This window comes from Budorcas taxicolor, chromosome 5, assembly GCF_023091745.1.
Source record: "Budorcas taxicolor isolate Tak-1 chromosome 5, Takin1.1, whole genome shotgun sequence".
Lineage (NCBI taxonomy): Eukaryota > Metazoa > Chordata > Mammalia > Artiodactyla > Bovidae > Budorcas > Budorcas taxicolor.
The window spans coordinates 65,821,198-65,842,873 of NC_068914.1; the positions used below are offsets into that span (position 1 = coordinate 65,821,198).

Genomic DNA, 21,676 nt, shown 5'->3' on the forward strand with positions numbered 1-21,676 from the left:
CATAAAGAAGGGGGGATAAATTGGGAAACTGACATATATACACTACAATATATAGAAACATATAACATAATAAGGATCTATTGTATAGCACAGGGAACTCTACTCAATACTCTGTAATGAGCTACATGGGGAAATAATCTAAAAAAGAGTAGATATAATATAACTGACTCACTTTGCTATACTCCTAAAACTAAGACAACACTGTCATCAACTGTACTCCAATAATAAGAAATATAATATTAAACAACAAAAAAACCCAAAAAATCCTTTTAATCAAATCAATTTTGCCCTCTAGCAATACGTATATCTAAATGATCTCTGCAACTGAATTACTACCGTTAAGCCTAAATTTATTTGTCTTAATTTCAGAGTGAAAATATGAATAATTAGTATGTTCAGAAACAGCAGCCACACCTCTTCTAATTGTCTTATTGGCCACTGATTCTTTCAGTAGAGACCTGTTGTTGAGCATGCTACTCACACCTGTTCAGGGTAGTCACAAACCATTTTGCTGCTCTTAAGCACTGTTTGAATTAATTAAAACTAGTATATTTTGTTTTTTGATATTTTAATATTTTTCATCTCTGTGCTTAATCTGCACTAAGTTTCCAGTGAAAAACTCAATGAAAATGTTACACCTGTGAGATGGAAAGAATGGAAAGAAAATATAATACATGTGAGATGGAAATCATTACTTGGGTTCAATTCTCATCTTTATGAATGAATGAAAAGATCACTAAATGAATGAATGAATTTATAAATGATGGAAGGTTTGGCAGTGTTTCTCATTATCTAATCAACCAGACTGAATGCCTATGCCAAGCATTACAGTTAAGCTATGGTCAACTGTCCATTTCCCCTGTCATTAATATTTTCTAAACATTGATCCAAGAATGAAAATATAATTGACCCTATTGGAAAAAAAATAATGCAGATTTTAGTAGACAAAATAGAGTCCAGGATAGAGTCACAATGAGATTCCCAGCCCAGGAAACTGAAGTTACTTTAGATTGTTCTTATGATGTAGATCTGATCAGTGAGAAGAGACTGTTTGTCTCAAACCCTTGGGAGCAGTTTCTTGACTCATGACTCTTGACTCGTTAGTGATGGTGATATAGTCAAAGAAAGGAAAGCGAAGTCGCTCAGTCATGTCTGACTCTTTGTGACCCCATGGACTGTAGCCTGCCAGGCTCCTCCGCCCATGGGATTTTCCACTCAAGAAAACTGGAGTGGGTTGCCATTTCCTTCTCCAGGGGATCTTCCTGACCCAGGGATAGAACTCGGATCTCCCGCAAGTAAACTGAAGAAGAGGATAGTCTAGAAAAATCGAGTTCAGGGAAATATGTGATATTTCCCTGATATTTTGTTATTGTAGCCTTCATTGTTTGGAAGAGAGAAACACTAAATTCACTGAACCTAAAGATATCATCTCTAAAATGGAGAAGAGAGGATTCATTGGATCTCATTATGAGCTAGATGAAAATATTGGGCATGGATTGAATACTCATTGTATATGAACAACTGTTATACTCTTTCCATTGATTTGCAGGTAATTCTCAAAATAGTCCTCTGTGGAAGGTGCAATGATTGTGCACATTTAATAGATTTGTAAACTGAGAATGGAAGGAGGAAGGGCTGAGAGAGCTGTCTGAGGTCACACAGCTCCTATGTAGTCAGCCCAGGATTTAAATCTGATTATGATTGTCATAAAACTACACAACTTCCTTAATACTTACTGATTCTGTACTCAGCCAAAAAAGTTTATGCTGAATCATCTGACTTCTTACATATCTTCATTCTGAGAAAGAGGAGCTCTGGATAGGAGAAGTAAGCATTGTCATCGGTGGAAATGACCTCACATTATAAATTCATAAATGGACTTTCTTGTACATATTGTAAGCCTCATGTGATTTTTTTTTTTTAGTGTCATTTATCAGCCTACCATCATATCTGGCCATGACTGATTACGTAGGTCTGTTGCTACACATGAAGGCTGAACACCCTACCAAGGCCATGCTCCCCTATGAGAGCACTTGGCAGCCGATCAGTTTTTCTCCTGAAATTGACAAGTATAAAAAATATTATGTAACACTGATGTAGGTAGAATGTAAAATTCAAGCAGCATTGGTTATAATTTTCTCGATTTTGTAAGAAATAAGCTTTTATGTAGAATGAAGCTGTAGTCTGCTTAAGCTATGAAAGTTTCATATATTCATTTTCCTCTTGGGCATTCAGCTGAAATCAGTTTCCCACTTTCTTAGACTCTAGATTGGGTCATGTGGCTAGTTCTGGCCAACTGATAGGGAGAGAAGATCATGTGCAACGTCTGGTTCAAATCAGAAGAGCAAGCATTCTTTCTTCAGACTTTCGCTCTTCCCTTAATCTGTCAACAGAAGGTCCACTGTGACTTTGAAATCCAAAAGTGAAGATGGTGATGTTCTAACATGAAAGATGTTTTTGAGTCCCTGAATAACTACTTGGAAGGCAGTAAACCCCTTGACCTGCATCAGGTAGCCATGTCAGCAAGATATAAATTTCTTATTGCATTAAGCCATTGGGATTTTGAATTATTTGTTACTGCTGCTAATGTAACTTGCCCTAAAATAAACCTTTTCAATCTTTGTTTTCTTATTCATTTCCTAATTAAATTAATGAAACCATTTTTAACATTTTTGGAATTTATTTACCTAGCACATTTCATTGACATTAGAGAAATATAAATATGCACATGTTTTGTCTCTTTATCCTCTCTAATTTCTCTTTAACAGACTACTGTTCTTTGATCTAGGTCACTTAGGTAGTACTTACTGAAATATATCACCAAATTTTACTCAATTCATCATTATTTCAATTTATCTATCTTTAAATCTCAGTATTTTATTAACTTATTTCAAAATTAGTAAATCTATATAATGAATAAATGAAAGTCAAAATCAAGACTAGTTAATGGCTTTTTTTAATCAAAATAGCATACAGTCATAATATTTTATATTAACTTGCTAAGATATGTATGTATTGAAGAAAACCTGTAAAATGCTTTCTTTTTTTAAATCTATCCTAATATACAGTTATTCTTTGTAGATTTGTGTTCAATGCCATGTTTAAGTGAAAACTGTAATGCAAAAGAAGCAAAAGCTGATGATTTGAAGGTTGCATTTAATCATATCCTCTCTAGCCGGTGTCTCTTCTGGGACCTCAGTGTTTTTTCCTTTGTTCACATGTTTATTTTCTCATTTCCTTTTCTTGTTGTCAGAAAATGGATATATTTCATTTTTACTTGCCAGATAGACTGTTTTTTACTTCAGTTTTATCCCAGTTTATTCAGGACTCTGTTCACCATCACCCCCTTAGGCTCCAGAAACTAAATAGGTTTTTAATATCTTAGTTCTCACAAAACGTATCATCTAGTTATAATTGAATGTCTCCAAATGATATTGGTAGGGGACTTTGGCAAAGGCTGTAGAAACATTATCTAATAGCAAAGTCAGTTCATTTTCCCTTTCCCCTTACTGCCCTTGTTCCCCAAGTAAGGTTGCCAGAAGGACAATTTAGTGCAGGCTGAAATCAGTAATCTCATGAGGATGGGAGTAGGGGGAGAGAGTCAATCACAGTAATTGAAAACAAAGAAGCTGGACTGAAAACCAAGATATTTGGAACCTTTCAAACACTGGCTCTTTATTTTATGATGGAGTAATTTCGTATTTTTTTTAAGTTTCAATCTTTCCCATCCTAACACAAAGCAAATTGTTCCTTCTAACACAGACTTTCTTGGGCACAAAGTATAACAAGCTGTGCCTTTTAATATGCAGACCATCTCTGAATACAACTGCTTTTCATTCACGATGATGATTTATGTATTATCAGAGGTGATTATAGACATTTTAAACAGGAAAACTTGCATTTCAGAGGATGTTTTAGGGAGAAGCAGCTAAGATTCAATTGTCTTCAAAATAGTTATTACATTATATTTTTTTCCTATTGTACAGGATTGGTGGTAAGGCCTTGCAAAATGTTGCAAATTTAGAAATCTGACTTAATCTCTCAGTGCCAGAATGACTTTAAACAAATTCAAAAGAACTTTTTAACCTAGTGTGTTAACCTGAACCCTGTTATTGCCACCAGTATGTTCTCTGTAGTCTCTGTAGCTTCACTTGGGGGCTTCAGTTCAGTTCAGTTCAGTTCAGTCACTCAGTTGTGTCCCACTCTTTGAGACCCCATGAATCACAGCACGCCAGGCCTCCCTGTCCATCACCAACTCCCAGAGTTCACTCAGACTCACATCCATCGAGTCAGTGATGCCATCCAGCCATCTCATCCTCTGTCATCCCCTTCTCCTCCTGCCCCCAACCCCTTCCAGCATCAGAGTCTTTTCCAATGAGTCAACTCTTCGCACGAGGTAGCCAAAGTACTGGAGTTTCAGCTTTAGCATCATTCCTTGCAAAGAAATCCCAGGGCTGATCTCCTTCAGAATGGACTGGTTGGATCTCCTTGCAGTGCAAGGGACTCTCAAGAGTCTTCTCCAACACCACAGTTCAAAAGCATCAATTCTTCAGTGCTCAGCCTTCTTCACAGTCAATTATAGTTAAAACTTTGTAGAAACAGAAGCAGAACAGAGGACCCTGTGTATATCAGCTCTATAATAACGTAAAGTAACAGAAGGCTGTTTTTCAAGGGTTTGTTGACTATCGTACGTTTTTGCAGTCATTAGCCCGATAGAAGTCATCCTGTCAACAGAAGGCTGCTGAGTAGTAGTTAATTGACTCTGGTAATATTTGGCTCTATGATCTTCCTATTAATCTCAGTATCAAAATGTATGGATCTGCTTTAATCTCCATTCTATATATGTGTTATAGATTCAATATAGTTACGGTGAAGGACTTTTAAACGTTCTGAATTTGATTTTGTTCATATTCATGTCTTTGATCAGAGTTTCAATATCATAACTCCAGAGAGAACACATTGAAAAAAGATTTGATCCATCCTCAATACCTTCTAGATACATTTCATTTGTTCTTCTCCTTATATGCTTTAAGAAATGGAGTGTTTTATATATTTACACATATGCTTTTCCTCTTTAAAGCCCACATTGAAAGTTAGCAAAGATATTGACATGATGTCACTGTGATTATCCTTTGGGGCCCACCTATCTGCATCTTATATGGAGTACATTGACATCATAAGCCAATAATTGTACAGCCTAATGGATGACAACATTGCTTGACCTCTTATTGTCCCGCCTAGCCTTTTTTTTAATGCCCTATTTTCATTGGGTCTTCCCTAATTCCACAAATTTCTCATTCTAACACTCCTAGGGAAAATTACGGTAAACTTTGTCTTGAGTTTGCTAGGAACAGAGAGGCTTACACTGCATTTTTGAAAAAGGCGATGCAGGACAATAAGAGGTCAGGTCCAATCCCGGGTTAGAAATTAGTGTAGTGGAAGACTACGTCTAGTATAGGATTATCCAACTCAGAAATGTGAAGATGTCCGTAATTCCTTTGAACAATGTTACTTTTGGCATATTTATCATTTACTGATTTTTTAATGTCTCTGTAGAAGATGCCACAAAACAATATCTGGAGAACTTTATCAGAAAATAGTGGCTCAGACAGTAGAGAATTCACCTACAATGCAGGAGACCCTGGTTCAAACACTGGGTCAGGAAGATCCCCTGGAGAATGGAATGGCAACCCACTCCAGTATTCTTGCTTGAAAAAATTTCACAGACAGAGGAAGCCGGCGGGTTACAGTCCATAAGGTTGCAAAGAATCAGATATGACTGAGAAACTAACGCTTTCACTTTTGTCAGAAAAACAAGTCTGGACCGGAAAGAAGAGAGAAGGCTCTCATTACTAGAAGGCACAAAGTACTAAAGAAGTAAAGGGACCAAACTAAAAAGCATATTAAACTGGTTAAACACAATAGTAACTGACGAACACTGAAAGAATAGCCGAGGGACGTCAAACACCCAATCTGAGTCCTACCCCTAGATATTCTGATTTGAATAATCTAGAGTGTGGTCCAGGCATTAAAATGTTCTTTGATGGCTCAGACGGTACAGAATCCACCTCCCTAGGTTGGGAAGATCCCATGGAGAAGGGAATGGCACCCACTTCAGTATTCTTGCCTGGGGAATTCCATGAACAGAGCAGCCTGGTTGGCTACAGTCCATGGGGTTGCAAAAAGTCGGACACGACTGAGCGACTTTCACTTTGAAACTCTAGAGGTGATTCAAATATATGGCCAAGTGAAGTGAAGTGAAGTTGCTCAGTCATGTCCGACTCTTTGTGACCCCATGGACTGTAGCCTATCAGGCTTCTCCGTCCATGGGATTTTCCAGGCAAGAGTGCTGGAGTGGATTGCCATTTCCTGCTCCATATATGGCCAAGGTCAACGTTAATTCCACAGACTAGAACGTAGGAGACACAAGTGCCGATTAAGTCCTGAAACTCTGAAATGTTGAGTATAGCCTTAGCACACACAGTAGAGGGATTGATTTTTACTGGCCTCCCAAGGGCCACAATCATGAGAGACATCAGCTGGCAGTTTCACTTCAGGAATCTGCGGAAGTTCATTCTCCAGCTTGAAACAAAACAAACAAACAAACAAAAACTCGTGGGAAAGCAGTGGAAACGCTCTGGGAGGTAGATTTCTTGAATTTCACAGCCTGAAGCAAGGCTAAAAGCCCCCGGCACACAGAGCTTCCAAACTGGAGAAACCCCTGGCTGAAAACCCTTGCATACAACCATCTGTCCCTTGAAAGAACACATACTCAGTGCAGCACCAGGAGCCAGACAACCAGGACTTAGCAGGAAAATGGAGTTCAAAAGCTTTGACTGTGCAGAAAGATAAGCTTCAGGTGGATCTGATGATTGGTGGGGTGGTGGTTTAGTTGCTCAGTCATGTCCAACTCTTTGCAATGCTATGGACTATTACCTACCAGACTCATGTGTCTGTGGGATTTTTCAGGCAAAAAAATCTAGAGTGGGTTGCCATTTCCTTCTCCAGGGGGAACTTGCTGGCTCAGGGATCGAACCCAGGTCTCCTATATTGCAGGCAGTCTCCTGCAATGCAGGCAGATTCTTTACCAACTGAGGCACCAGGAAAACCATCAATCACCTGTGCTGAAAAAATGGATGTTTAAAACTGGGCCAATAAACAGTAATATCTCCAATGATACTGTGAGGGAAGAGACATGATGTTTGGGGATGTTTTCTAGATCAGTGCAGCTCACAGGTACATCAGAATGACCTGGAGGGTAGGTTTCTGATTTGTTAGATCTGGAGTGGAACCTGAAAGTCTGCATAACTGACCAGCTTAATGTTGATGCTGCCAGCTCAAGAATTACTCTTTGAGAACAGCTGCTCTCGTAAAGGTAAAAAAGTGCCAAAATTTAACTTCTAGTGGGAGATTTCTCCAAATTGTACTTGACCTCAAATTCTGTAGGCTAGGGACAATGAACGTAAGCTGACCAATATCCAGATGAGGTTAAACCAAAAGTTCTTCCATCTTCTGAATTCTCAGATACCATCAACTCTCTCCTTGGTCTCTGGCAATAGTATGTACAGGCATGAGGAATACACTTTTGCCTAGAATAGCTGTTGAGGGACTCAGGATTAACATATTTCTTAAAATTTGATGGAAGTTGGGCTCAACACTGTGATAATATTGTATGTGGCAATCAGTGCTTCATTCTCTTTAAATATCAGGGTCATGGGAGACTTGGTAATGAACAAACAGCAATTTACGTGCCTTTGAAGAACTACATCTGTACCTGGTAAAGAGCACTCAGGTTGTGAAAAAGGCGAGTTTGGGAGTCCGTATTCTTTGATCTTTTAAATCATGAGGCAAGTAATTCTGACTTTGTACTATAATCTCTGTGGATTTAAACAAGTTTCTACTTTAATATAGGCTTCCCTTGTGGCTCACCTAGTGAAGAATCTGCCTGCAATGTGGGAGACCTGGGTCCGATCCCTGGGTTGGAAAGATCCCCTAGAGAAGGAAAAAGCTACCCACTCCAGTATTCTGGCCTGGAGAATTCCATGGACTGTATAGTCTATGGGATGCAAAGAGTCAGACATGTCTGAGTGACTTTCATTCATACTTTAATATGGACTTTCCAGGTAGCTGAGTGGTAAAGAATCTGCCTCCAATGCAGGAAATGCGAGTTCCATCTCTGGATCAGGAAGATTCCCCTGGAGAAAGAAATGGCAACCCACTTCAGTATTCTTGCCTGGAAAATTCCATGGATAGAGGATCCTGGCAGGCTACAGTCCATGGGGTTTCAAAACAGTCAGACATATCTTAGCGACTAAATAACAACATGCTTTAATATGCAAGGGACATTAATGTGTAGTTTTTAACTTTTCCTCCAAAACATTATAGAGGTAGGGGAGCTATAGGCAAATCTGTTTCCTCTATGTTTCTGAAATTGTCTTACTGGTGTAATTACTCAGCATTTCACTTCATTGCAGAAGCTCTGATATTAAATAATGGGGCTTGATATAATTTGAGGTTACAACATAGAACCGAGAGTGAAATTTCAATCTTTGAGATAAGTTCACTGATGTTCTTGGACCTACTTCAGGATTTTGTGCAATCAAAACCTACAGAGGATATCTAAGAGTGCTGGTTGGCCTCATGCAGGCCTCAAGGGCAGGCCTCAGGAATGTGGGAGCCAGTGTCCTAAAAATGGGCTGACTTCCCCTCTTGATGTGGAGAGCTGTATTGAACTCAGTGGCCACGCCTAATGGCTTGTGAGGCCACCGTGTTGGGGATTAGGTCCATCCACTCCTCCTAAGGGAAGAAGAATGACCAGGGTAATTAGTGAGTAAGAAAAGGAGCTCAGCATGAGTGGCTATCTCCTTTTTTAGAAGAAGTTGCCTGCTTGCCAGGAGCATGCATTCTGTTTTGCCCCTTCGCGCAGGCAATAAGGTTTACTGTATTCTGGGTCCTGAAGTTGACTAGCCTTACCTGTGACTGATGACCTGGCCTATTTCTGAAGTTTTATATTAAAAACCCCACAGTTGCTTCACACCTAAGTCATATATTACAACTCAGCCTTTATCCGTAATAAGGGGGATATCTTGAACTCGATTTGTCTTAGTCTCATTGCTGTCTCTCAGTTGGTCCTAAATTTAGGTAGGCCATAGCAGGAACATGCATAAGGTTCCTTAAAACCTAACACTATTGCCCAGAAAATTTCTATATTATATGTATCTCTACGTGTCATATATAGAATAGTATGCATTTTCAAATATGTACTAAACCCTTGGCTTCATGTTATGTTAACAACTCTTTTCTTTGCCTCACGGTCTTAATTTATATTTTATATCATAATATAACACATAATTAATAATATATAATACAAGATGTGATGTGGGAAATATAATACAATATACTTTATGTATATTTTTTGTAAACTATTTTATGAGATAATATTATTGTATATAGCTCTTGCTGTGCTTGTCTGACTCTTTATGACCCCATTAACTGTAGCCTGCCAGGCTCCTCTGTCCTTGAGGATTCTCCAGGCAAGAATACTGGGGTGGGTTGCCATACCCTCTTCCAGGGGATCTTCCCAACCCAGGGAGCAAACCCGGGTCTTCCACACTGCAGGTGTATTCTTTACCATCTGAGCCACCAGGGAAACCCACTGTATATAGCTTATATTAATCTGATCTTATCTATAATTATACTTATCTATATATTTATACATCTATTTCTGTATTCATTATAGAGTTTATGCATGTAACTAGACTTACATACTATTCAAAAACAATAGCAGATAAACACGAGAGTAAAATAATTTATTTTTTTTACAATATCTGACACCAATTACTTTTATTTTTTTTTCATTCTTTATCTGACATTTTATTTTTTATTTTTTAATGCAATCATTTTTTATTTATTATTTTTTTTTAACTTTACAATACTGTATTGGTTTTGCCATACATTGACATGAATCTGCCACGGGTGTACATGAGTTCCCAATCCTGAACCCCCCTCCCACCTCCCACCCCATATCATCTCTCTGGATCATCCCTGTGCACCAGCCCCAAGCATCCTGTATCCTGCATCGAAAATAGACTGGTAATTCGTTTCTTACATGATAGTATACATGTTTCAGTGCCATTCTCCCAAATCATCCCACCCTTTCCCTCTCCCTCAGAGTCCAAAAGTCCATTCTATACATCTGTGTCTCTTTTGCTGTCTCGCATACAGGGTTATCATTACCGTCTTTCTAAATTCCATATATATGTGTCAGTATACTGTATTGGTGTTTTTCTTTCTGGCTTACTTCACTCTGTATAATTGGCTCCAGTTTCATCCATCTCATTAGAACTGATTCAAATGTATTTTTTTAATGGCTGAGTAATACTCCATTGTGTATATGTATCATAGCTTTCTTATCCATTCATCTGCTGATGGACATCTAGGTTGTTTCCATGTCCTGGCTATTATAAACAGTGCTGCAATGAATAATTTATATTTAAGATTTTCTGTCAGGTCTGTGACTCATGACAGATGTGGAGACATAATTTCTCAGCACTTCTGTACATTTTGTGGCTGAACTCATAGAAACCTTATGTCCCCAAACTACAGATCTTGTTTATACTAAATTTTTTCACTCCCTTTATTATGTTGAAGCTGTGTGTTTCTAAGATGACTAGACTGAGAGCTACTGAGGGACAGGGAGGGACTTGGTCTGATTTACCTGCTTCTATTCCTGACTTTCAGCAAAAGATTGGTAAGTGGACAATTTGTAAGTGAACCCATGCCAGTAGAGTTAGTCTTCATTATAGCACAAATCCTCTCCCTTCCATGAAGGCTTCTCTGATCACCAGTGCATAACCCTCTGTGGCTGTTGACTAATAACTGATTCCATGGTAAAGATAACATTCATTAAACGTTAGCTATGTTCCAGGCTCTAAGTTAAATCATTGTTATTTAGCCTCTTAAGTCATGTCCAACTCTTTGTGACCTCATGACTGCAGTATGCCAGGCTTCCCTGCCCTTCACGATCTCCCAGAGTTTGCTCAAGCTCATGTTTATTGAGTCGATGATGCTCTCCAGCCATCTCATCCTCTGTCACCCACTTTCTAGTGCCCTCAATCTTTCCCAGCATGAGGGTCTTTTCCAGTGAGTTGGCTCTTTGCATTTTTAAAGCTGCTACCTTCAAAAGTTAACTTTTTCAAAGATTCCCTTGAAAATTATTTTGAATTAAATCACATGTTCTGAAGATGATCTTTCCCATCAGGGTTTTTTCCCATGAGTCTGCTCTTCACATCAGGTGGCTAAAGTACTGAAGCTTCAGCTTCACCATCAGTCCTTCCAGTGAATATTAAGGACTGATTTTTTTAGGACTGACTGGTTTGATCACCTTGTAGTCCAAGGGACTCTCAAGTCTTCTCCCAAGGTATCTTAGGACTCAGAAGCTGAAACTCAGAGGGTTTTTATGGCATTCCAAGGCACACAGTTGGTGTGACAGACTTGAGACTCACACATGAGGAGTCTGACTCCATAGCCCATGTCACTTAACTCTGTGAAAAATTGCCTCTCAAGGATGAATCAGTTGTACTCATGAGCAACGCCCAAAGCTGGTGGTTTCTACCCACATTCTTTGCAGTGTGTGTGGTAATGATTTAAGTGCCCAGGCAAAGCCAGATTGAAAAGCAAATGTCCTACTTATCTATTTGCTCAGAGTCTCCACTCTGCCAGTCTATACCTAACCAGTGAACTCTGTTCCTCCGGCACATAATATTTAAATTACAGGCTCATCTCCCTGTTTTGTTAAAGTCTTCAAAATCCTAAATACTGTTTGGATTCTTATTCAGCACCAAGTAAAACAGAACAGAATTTTAAATTTATCTTTCTCCCAAATTACCCCACCAGTCAATACTCAGTCTTAAAAGTGTTCTTTGTTGTCATCATTATATCAAAATTTGGTTTCCAAATAGGCCCTGGGCCATTCATTCAGCCTGAGTTACTAAGAGTATTCTTGTGGGTTCCACATTCCGACATGTAGGTAGGCTGAGTGTGATGAAATTCTGCGCTAAGCATAAGTTTGGTGCTTAAATTGATTTAAGTGATTTATATTAATTATCTAAATGAATGTGACCATGAACACTGGCAATGAAAGCTATATCTTATTTTCTACTTTATCTTGAAAATGTATGAGGAAGAAATGTGTTTGGCAAAGATTACTCAATCACCATGTGTTTTACAAAGCTGCTTTTGAGTTCAGAAGGATCATCTTTTCGGTCTCTTCCTTAAATACTTCGACAGCTAAGAAAGATACTTAGATAGTGTGTTAATTGCAATCACTAGAAAATTTTTTTCTGGTTCCTAATACTCAAATAACTTAATTTCAAAGAAAGTAAGCCTTAATATGGGACACAGCTAAAAGAAGCAAAGATGAAAGAGAAGGAATTGAAAAATAATGGAGGTTTTAGTGCCTGGATCTCTGTACTTCGGCGTCAGAAGAATCTGGTTTAAATTTTACTCTGAAACTTCCTAGTTGAATAAGAACTCTGCTCCTCAGTTGTTCTTAAAAATAAGTCTTATTTCAAGGGCCAGTTTTGATAATTAACTTATATTTGTGGTCTCATAAGTAATGTATAGTACAGATACAAACACAAACAAATCGCTGGCAAATAATATCAGTGATCTTTTTCTCCTGATGAGCCTGCATGATTGTACCATTTTTGTTACTTCACTTTTTTAAGGGTTTCAAATAGCTTAAAATAAAAATCAAATGGTTTAATGCTGCTTTGGAAAGAAGCATATGGAAACTCAATCAGACAACCATATTAAAGGATCATCAGCAAAATTCTTTCCTCTCATCCTCAGAGCATCTTTGATGAAAAGGGAGGGTAAAGAGAAAGATTAGCTTTTAATTTTTGCCATAGCCTGAAAAGAATATTTACTTCAGGCTGACTGATACTTTAAACAAGTTACTTCTTCCAATAAGAGGTATTTTATATGCCAACCATATGTTTGAAACTTTAAAATGTATTATATAAATTAGCCAAAGTAAGACATCATTCCAGATACAATATAAAGTATTGCATGCCTTTTTCACCAGAAGAAATAAATAGTAGAAATATTTCTAATTTAATTGTTTTTTGTTCAGAATATATAGAGATGAGTTTTGAGACAAACTGTCCTCTGGTATTAATGAAGTTGTACATCAATTCATTATACTTGTATAACCTAACTTCAAGATCCTTTTTATATGTAATTATCTAAAGTGGACATTGATTTCTGTAAGTAGTCCCATATTAGTTTGATTCTACTTCAGCAATTTCAGGTGTTACAGGCCATCAACATATATTCTAAATTTTCTTTGCATAACATCCTGTTATGATAAGAGATAAATCTATTGTTAATTGATACAACTGCCTTCACTGAGTTTTCTCCCATTCCTATAATTTCACTAAATTTAATTTTCATTCCCTTGAAGGTTATTGACAAATGCTATTTTTGAAGCTGAATATATTTATTTCAATGGCAGTTTTAAGGATAATTTTAAACAATCTGGCTGCCTGTTCTTTCTGTGAAATTTGGGGGAAAAAAAAAGTCCTTAATTTTAAGATCAATGAAGAGTAACAGCAAGAAAAGCATTCCTCATTCAAGAAACTTACTCTTGGCCAATTATTACTGATGTTTTTTGTTAGTTATTAATGCCATTTCCTTATGAATGCATACTTTCTTTCATTCCAGTAGGTATATAAGGCAATTTTTGAAGCACATATGGTAATATTTCAGAAAATAACCTCCTTGAAGAGATTTAGGGTGATGGGAAGATAGAGGTGTGGGAAATAATACAAAGCCAGGGAAGTATGAGGCAAAAATTAAGATCGAGTTTTCTGAAAAAAAAAAATGACAAACCCATTTACAAGATGGATGGCCTAGAACATAAACAAATTTCTTTAAAATTGCAACCTGTTCTGACACTGAGGCCTGAGAGAAATGTTTCCTTCATGTCCTCATGAAAGAGCATCATGTGATGTTGTCCTAAATGTCCCTGACACCATCCTACAACAAATACAGTCAAGTGCTTCACAGGATATATATCTCTGGTATTTATTGAAGATACGGGAACAGTGCAGGCTCAGTTAAGTAGAAGTAATTATCCAAGACTAAATAATGTGATAGAGGTATGGAGAAGTCTAATTACCTGGAAGGAGCCAAGAAGATTTCCTGGAGGATTGGAAGTTCATACCTTTCAGCAGAACCTCAATAAATATTAATACAGCCACTGAGTATGTTTCTGAGCAAAATCATTTACTCATGGACAAGACCAATGATTTTTTAGACTTAAGAGAAATGGACAATCAATAATGCAAAAACTGCATCATGAAAATGTGAACACCAAATACCTGCTCAATCAAAAGCACAATCTCAACTTAAGCCATTCAAAGAATACAGAATTTTGAACTATTTAGATTTTTCATGAACCTTTTAAAAAAATTAGTGAAATGTTTCCTTGGATCCTACACACTCAGGTTATTCCTTATAACTTAGATACATACACCTATTCACAATTATTCTTAAGTAGTCTTAAACCATTTTTTCCTAAAAAATTAAATAACTGTCAGTTGTCTATAAAGTTCATTTCTAGTTCACCATATTCACCCATAGAAGAATGTTTTTCTTTCTAAGAGTGCAGTATAAAATGCACCTGGCATTAAGTTCAACCAAAACTGGTGCAAGTTAAAAGGGCGATTAGAAAATGGTAGAAAATGAAGGGAGGATAATATAATCTTTATTAGTTTGTTGGAAATATTCTGGTAAGAGAACATCACTATGATTATATATTATGGATAACTGTAATCTTAGTCAAGCTACTGAAGTGCTCTTTGTCTCAACATTCTTATCTATTCGATGGGAATAATAATGAACTTCTTTGGTTGGGAGAAATAAATGAGATAATACATATGATATTCCTAGAATAGTACTGACATGCAATAAGTGCTCAGAATTAAGCTATTATCCATCAAGAAGGAAAATATCTGCATTTCAGTCTTATGGCTTATAACCAGTTCCTACTCATATATCATTATGGTAAAATGAAAGCTAGAGGTAAAAACTGCAGCAACTTCATATCAGCAATTTTATCCACAGGATAATTTAAAGCACTGTGATGGAATTTGGTGGTGTTGTTTATTTGCTAAGTCATGTCTGACTCATTTGTGACCCCATGAACTGTAACCTACCAGGCTCCTCTGCCCATGGGGTATCACAGACAAAAATACTGGAGTGGGTTGCCCTTTCCTTCTCCAGGGGATCTTCCCAACCCAGGGATAGAACTTGCATCTCATGCATTGGCAGGCAGATTCTTACTGCTGAGCCACCAGGAAGCCCAGATGATGGAATTGCTGGGTCTAAAATCTTTTTCTAACACATGTCCAGTGGATCCCAGACATTCTAGAGCTCCAGAAATCACGTAAGTCATCAGTCTGAAATATTAACTGCATATAATTTTCAAACCATTGAAAGAAATACTTCCCAACCACTGAGGAGGTAATGAATATACTACTACCAGTAGAAATTCAAAAAGCTCTACTGAGATTCTAACCCTGGGAATCAAGGGTGGTTTGGCTCACTGACTAAATAAATCATTGGACTCGTAAATGCAAGCCTTGCAATCTTACAGTAATTCAAATGTGACTTTCAGAAAAGCAGTTTAAATCACTACATATTACATTAGTTTTCTGTTGCTGCATTGAAAATTGCTATCTGGGTCAGGAAGATCCCCTGGAGGAGGGGATGGCAGCCCACTCCAGTATTCTTGCCTAGAGAATCCCCATGGACAGAGGAGCCTGGAAGGCTACAGTCCATGGGGCTGCAAAGAGTTGGACAGGACTGAAGTAACTTAGCACACACACACACATAGTATGAAACTATACTCATTTTTAAATTCATAGTTTCTGTGGATCAGAAGTTCAAGAATTGTCTGACCGGTTCTCTGCTTAAGGTCTCACAAGGGCAAAACAGAGGTGATGACCAGGGCTGTAACCTCATGTGGAACCTGAAATTTCTTGTATATTTAGAAATGGGTTTCTTCTACCCCCATATACTTGCTGGCTATCAACTTCTCCTCAGCATTTAGAGACTTCCTGCATTCCTCCTGCTTCAAACACCCATCTGTTTTTAAAGCCAGAAACAAATCATTTCCCTTGCATTGAATTTCTCTCGTGACTCCAATTTTGTCCCTAACCTCAAGACACTGACTTAAAAGGGCTCATGAGTTTAGGTCAGGCTAAGATAATCTCCCTTTTTAAATTTCAAGTATGCCATAGAACATAACCTATTACAGGAGTGATATCCCAATATATTCATGATGTTAAGAATTGTAAAGAGCATGGATGCCTCCAGGAATGGGCCACTTAGGGCACATCTTAGAATTCTGCCTACCACATATATCAAAGGCCTTAAGTATTAATCATACCAAGTTTAGACCAAAGGATCAACTATATTAGCAAAAATTGCCAAGTCTTAGACTTTATAAGAAAGAAAATTGGCATTTAAAAGCAGTTATCCTGTCATTTTACAATTTTAGAATATCAAGTTGTCTTTTGTGCAGATGAAACAAATTCTAGGCTAAATTATGCAGAACCACACTCTTGGCATCAAGGACAAAAAAAAAAAAAAAAAAAAAAAAACACTGAAGAATCAAATCCCCTCATTCTCAATGTGCATCATTTACTCTGAACTTTTTCATCAACAAGACCCTGTATGGGTGTGTTATCAGTGTTCACACAAAAAGTATCCCATAAGATCAAGAACATGTGGAAACACTGCCTTTAATTTATAAGGATGAGACATATAAGTTTATTTGACCTTCCAGAATCTAAACTTCCAAGACTGCATCCAAAAAATTCATGCCATGTTAATCAGATTCTAGAATCCATTCACATGACTGGAACTATTGGCTGTATTTCATATTTTCCCATAGGGAATTATATGGTTGGTGTTTATAAGGAAATTTATAGTAATAATTTGTAAAGATCTGAACTAAAGTTCTTCTGAATTTTGTTCCTCATGTCACCTTACTTTATCATATTGATTTGTTTGTTTTTGGATTTTTGCCATAGGTGAGTGGATTGGTTGATTGATTTTTGCTACTGGACCAATTTCATAAATATCTTTTCAAAATTATATATAGTTTATGTTTTCAAGTGTGTTATACTTTCATAGCAGAAGATATTAAGAAGAGGTGGCAAGAATACGCAGAACTATACAAAAAAGATCTTCATGATCCAGATAACCAGTATGGTGTGATCACTCACCTAGAGCCAGAAATCCTGGAATGCGAAGTCATGTGGGCCTTAGGAAGCATATCTATGAACAAAGCTAGTGGAGGTGATGGAATTCCAGTTGAGCTATCTCAAATCCTATAAGATGATGCTGTGAAAGTGCTGCACTCAATATGCCAGGAAATTTGGACAACTCAGCAGTTACCACAGGACTGGAAAAGGTCAGTTTTCATTCCAGTCCCAAAGAAAGGCAATGCCAAAGAATGCTTAAACTACCACACAATTGCACTCATCTCATACGCTAGCAAAGTAATGCTCAAAATTCTCCAAGCCAGGTTTCAACAGTACATGAACCATGAATTTCCATGTGTTCAAGCTGGGTTTAGAAGAGGTAGAGGAACCAGAGATCAAATTGCCAACATCTGTTGGGTCATTGAAAAAGCAAGAGAGTTTCAGGAAAACGTCGACTTCTGCTTTATTGACTATGCCAAAGCCTTTGACTGTGGATCACAACATACTATGGAAAATTCTGAAAGAGATAGGAATACCAGACCATCTGACCTGCCTCCTGAGAAATCTGTATGCAGGTCAAGAAGCAACAGTTAGAACTGAACATGGAAGAGCAGACTGGTTCCAAATAGGGAAAGGAGTACGTCAAGGCTGTGTATTGTCACCCTGCTTATTTAACTTATATGCAGAGTACATCATGTAAATGCCGGCCTGGATGAAGCACATGCTTGAATCAAGATTGCCACCCTTATGGTAGAAAGCAAAGAAGAACTAAAGGGCCTCCTGAGGAAAGTGAAAGAGGAGAGTGAAAAAGTTGGCTTAAAACTCAACATCAGAAAACTAAGATCATGGCATCCAGTCCCATCACTTCATGGCAAATAGATTGGGAAACAATGGAAACAGTGACAGACTTTATTTTGGGGGGCTCTAAAATCACTGCAGATAGTAACTGCAGCCATGAAATTAAAAGACACTTGCTCCTTGGAAGAAAACCTATGACCAACCTAGACAGCGTATTAAAAAGCAGAGACATTACGTTACCGACAGAAGTCTGTTTAATCAAAGCTATGGTTTTTCCAAAAGTCGTGTATGGATGTGAGAGCTGGACTATAAAGAAAGCTGAGTGCCAAAGAGCTGATGTTTTTGAACTGTGATGTTGGAGAAGACTCTTGAGAGTCTCTTGGACTGCAAGGAGATCCAACCAGTCCATCCTAAAGGAAATCAGTCCTGAATATTCATTGGAAGGAATGACGCTAAAGCTGAAATTCCAGTGCTTTGGCCACCAGATGCGAAGAATTGACTCATTTGAAAAGATCCTGATGCTGGGAAAAACTGAAGGTGGGAAGAGAAGGGGATGACAAAGGATGAGATGGTTGGATGGCATCACCAACATGATGGACATGAGTTTGAGTAAGCTCTGGGAGTTGGTGATGGACAGGGAAGCCTGGCGTGCTACAGTCCCTGGGGTTGCAGAGTCAGACATGACTGAGCAACTGAACTGAACTGATTAGCACATTTATATCTATATTTCTATCTGTATCTATCAATGTCTATATCTATCACCTACCTAAAACCAGTTTTCTGATGATGACTTCGCCACAAAGAATTATTAAATCAGTGATGATTTGTGTATTTTAATTAAGTACGAGGTGTTGTCTGTGACTCTTTGGAACCCTCTGCTGTTTAGGTTTCTGAGCTTGGGTAGGCCATTATGAAAATTAGAAATGTTTGCCTGAAGTAAGGGCTAGAGTATGTAAGGATATAATGCCACCTATTCAGTACCTTACAGAAAGGTTCTATTCTAGAATAAGCAAACACTGAGGAAAGGTTGTCTACTAAATCATCTCTATGTGGATATATTGATTAGCTTAATTTTCTTGATGGTAGAAAGAACTTTAGACTTTCATGAGAATGTGTAGGGATTCTTGGTCAACAAAAAAAAATCCTGACAGTGAGGAATAACTTAAAAGCAATCTGCAGATAAATTTCACTTCCTTCACAGTTTTCCCAGGGAATTAAAAAAATGTGAAAGTGTTACTCACTTCTGCGACCCCATGGACTATAGCCCACCAGGTTTCTCTGTCCATGGAATTCTCCAAGCAAGAATACTGAAGTGGGTAGCCATTTGCTTCTCCAGGGGATCATCTCAACCCAGAGATCGAACCCAGGTCTCCTGCATTGCAGGCAGATTTTTTTATCGTCTGAGCCATGAGGAAGGCTTAGTCTCAAAAGGTGTTTTCTCTATTGTGCATCTGTTCTTCTGAAGTGAATATATAGCCCCTTGAATCCAAATTCCTTAGCTCCACTTAAAATAGAGAACTCACTTATGGTACTCACCAATCCTATGAAATATTTTTTGGAAGAATGACAAATAAGTTTAAAATATTTACTTTAGTAGATAACTGCAAATATGCACTGTGGTTTAAAAAAAAATATGCAAGATGGAAAAAGGAGAAGGGCAGATGAGTTAAGCGCTGCAAACTTTCTTCTAATGCTCTGCATTGATGCAGTAGAGATATAGACATCACATTTATAGCAAGATAGATATTAATAACTATAAATTCTCTACAGAAAGCCCCCTTTGTATAATAGAAGGCACACAGTGAAATGAATCAACAGTGAATATTAATAAAGATTTAAAGAGTCATAACCAAATGTTCAGAAGAAAAGTCTGTTATCAAGCCTGAAAATTCACTAAAAAAAAAAAAAAGAAGAGAAAGATAAGGAGACAGAGGGCAAACGAGAGAAAGACAGTAAAAGAATAGGGTAGGGTGAGAAGATATAAAAATATTGTACAGTGAAAATGTAACCGTATTTAATAAGGCAATAAAAAGAAAGATGAGAACATTTACTCTCTTAAAAAGGATGTCTCTAAGTCTCATACAATTTAAATACATGCTTTTGTTTAAATATTTCATGTCCGTAGTTATCAAAAGTTATTCTAAGGAGATTTGCACTTGAATGACTGCCTCAAATATGTTCTGATTCTGTAAAGGTGATGTAATTTCCCTTTTGGTTATTTGTACTTAATTAGTTTTTGTCAATGTTGTATGTTCATTATACTCCAACATTTCAAGGTCTGCTTGTTTTCTGATTCAGAAAAATTAGTCTGTATCCTTTAGTTATATAAAAAGCCTACCATTTAATTAGGAACATGTCATATTAGATTTAGGTAATGGTCTGTAACCTTGCCAATGCCTACATTACTGCTGAGAGTAATCAGTCATTTAGGGAAGCTTATTTTCACTTGGAAAACAGTAAAGTTTCAAACCATTGTCCCTTTTTTGCATTCGTTTAGTTTTCTTCTATTACATTTTAATCTCTCACACCTTATTTCTTCACTTCAAACTTCCCAAACTTCTTTATCATTATAGGTGTACTATTTGAATTCACCTTACTCTCACTGATTGCCTCTTTCTAACTTGATAGAAACTCTTATTTTTCAACTTTATGAGGAGCTATAAAGACAATGAAATGAAGCATAAAAAAGAAAAGAGTCTTCCAATGTTAACCTCCGTCACATCAAACATGTTCTGGAGAAAATGTTAATATGAAATTATTAAGTTGGAACATCTCCGTGTATGCTCTCTGTCACTCAGCCGTGTCCAACTCTTTGCGACCCCATGAACTGCAGCCCACCAGGCTCCTCTGTCCATGGGATTTTCCAGGCAAGGATACTGGAGTGGGTTGCCATTTCCTCCTCCAGGGGATCTTCTGGAACCAGGCACCAAACCCGTGTCTCCTGCACCTCCTGCATCTCCTGCATTGGCAGGCAGTTTGTACCACTGAGTCACCTGGGAAGCCAGGACCATCTCTACTTCTAAGTAAACAAAAATCTATTTGAAGAGAAGAAACCCCAATAATCCCTTATATAACGCTTAAAAAATCTCAAGAGTTGGAGAAATCGGTTACCTCAGCTCGCCCCACTGGAATGTTCTCATAGTTGTACAGATGGTCCAGGTCTTCTAAGGTGGCATCGTATGTCTCTGAGTCGTAGTTGATGGATTCTAGAGTTGGGGCAGTCACAGCAGCATCCAAGAGGACAAGTCCCACGATGAGTCTTGCTAATACTTTCATTTTTCAAACTTTCCTAATCATAAAACATTGGAACACATAAATATTTAATTGCTAATAACTTATGAATAGTTTGCACTAAATAGGAATGATATATCACTGCCAATACTGAGAAACTCAGGCTGGTAGTTTTCTTTCAATGGATAATTTATAACATAACATGTGTAACTGTGTGGATTCTGAGGACTACTGCTGCCAGGTATTCAAATTAATTCACAAACCTACCCACATTTTTGCAGTAGATATTGTAATGATAATAAACTGATTTTATTTTACAAAGAAACGTGGAGAAAAAGAGATGCAGAAAGACTGTGATAAACTTAGGTGGC

At 37.6% G+C, this 21,676-nt stretch overlaps 1 protein-coding gene across 1 annotated transcript in view; it reads right to left on the reverse strand.

Annotated features, from left to right (window-relative positions):
* The window catches only part of EPYC (epiphycan), a 38,891-nt gene extending 17,541 nt beyond the window's left edge, over positions 1 to 21,350 (reverse strand). The window contains exon 1 of the mRNA XM_052641068.1: positions 21,186 to 21,350. Coding sequence (XP_052497028.1) covers positions 21,186 to 21,350 — 165 coding nt within the window. The remainder of the gene's footprint in view (positions 1 to 21,185) is intronic.
* Positions 21,351 to 21,676: the final 326 nt, after the last annotated feature.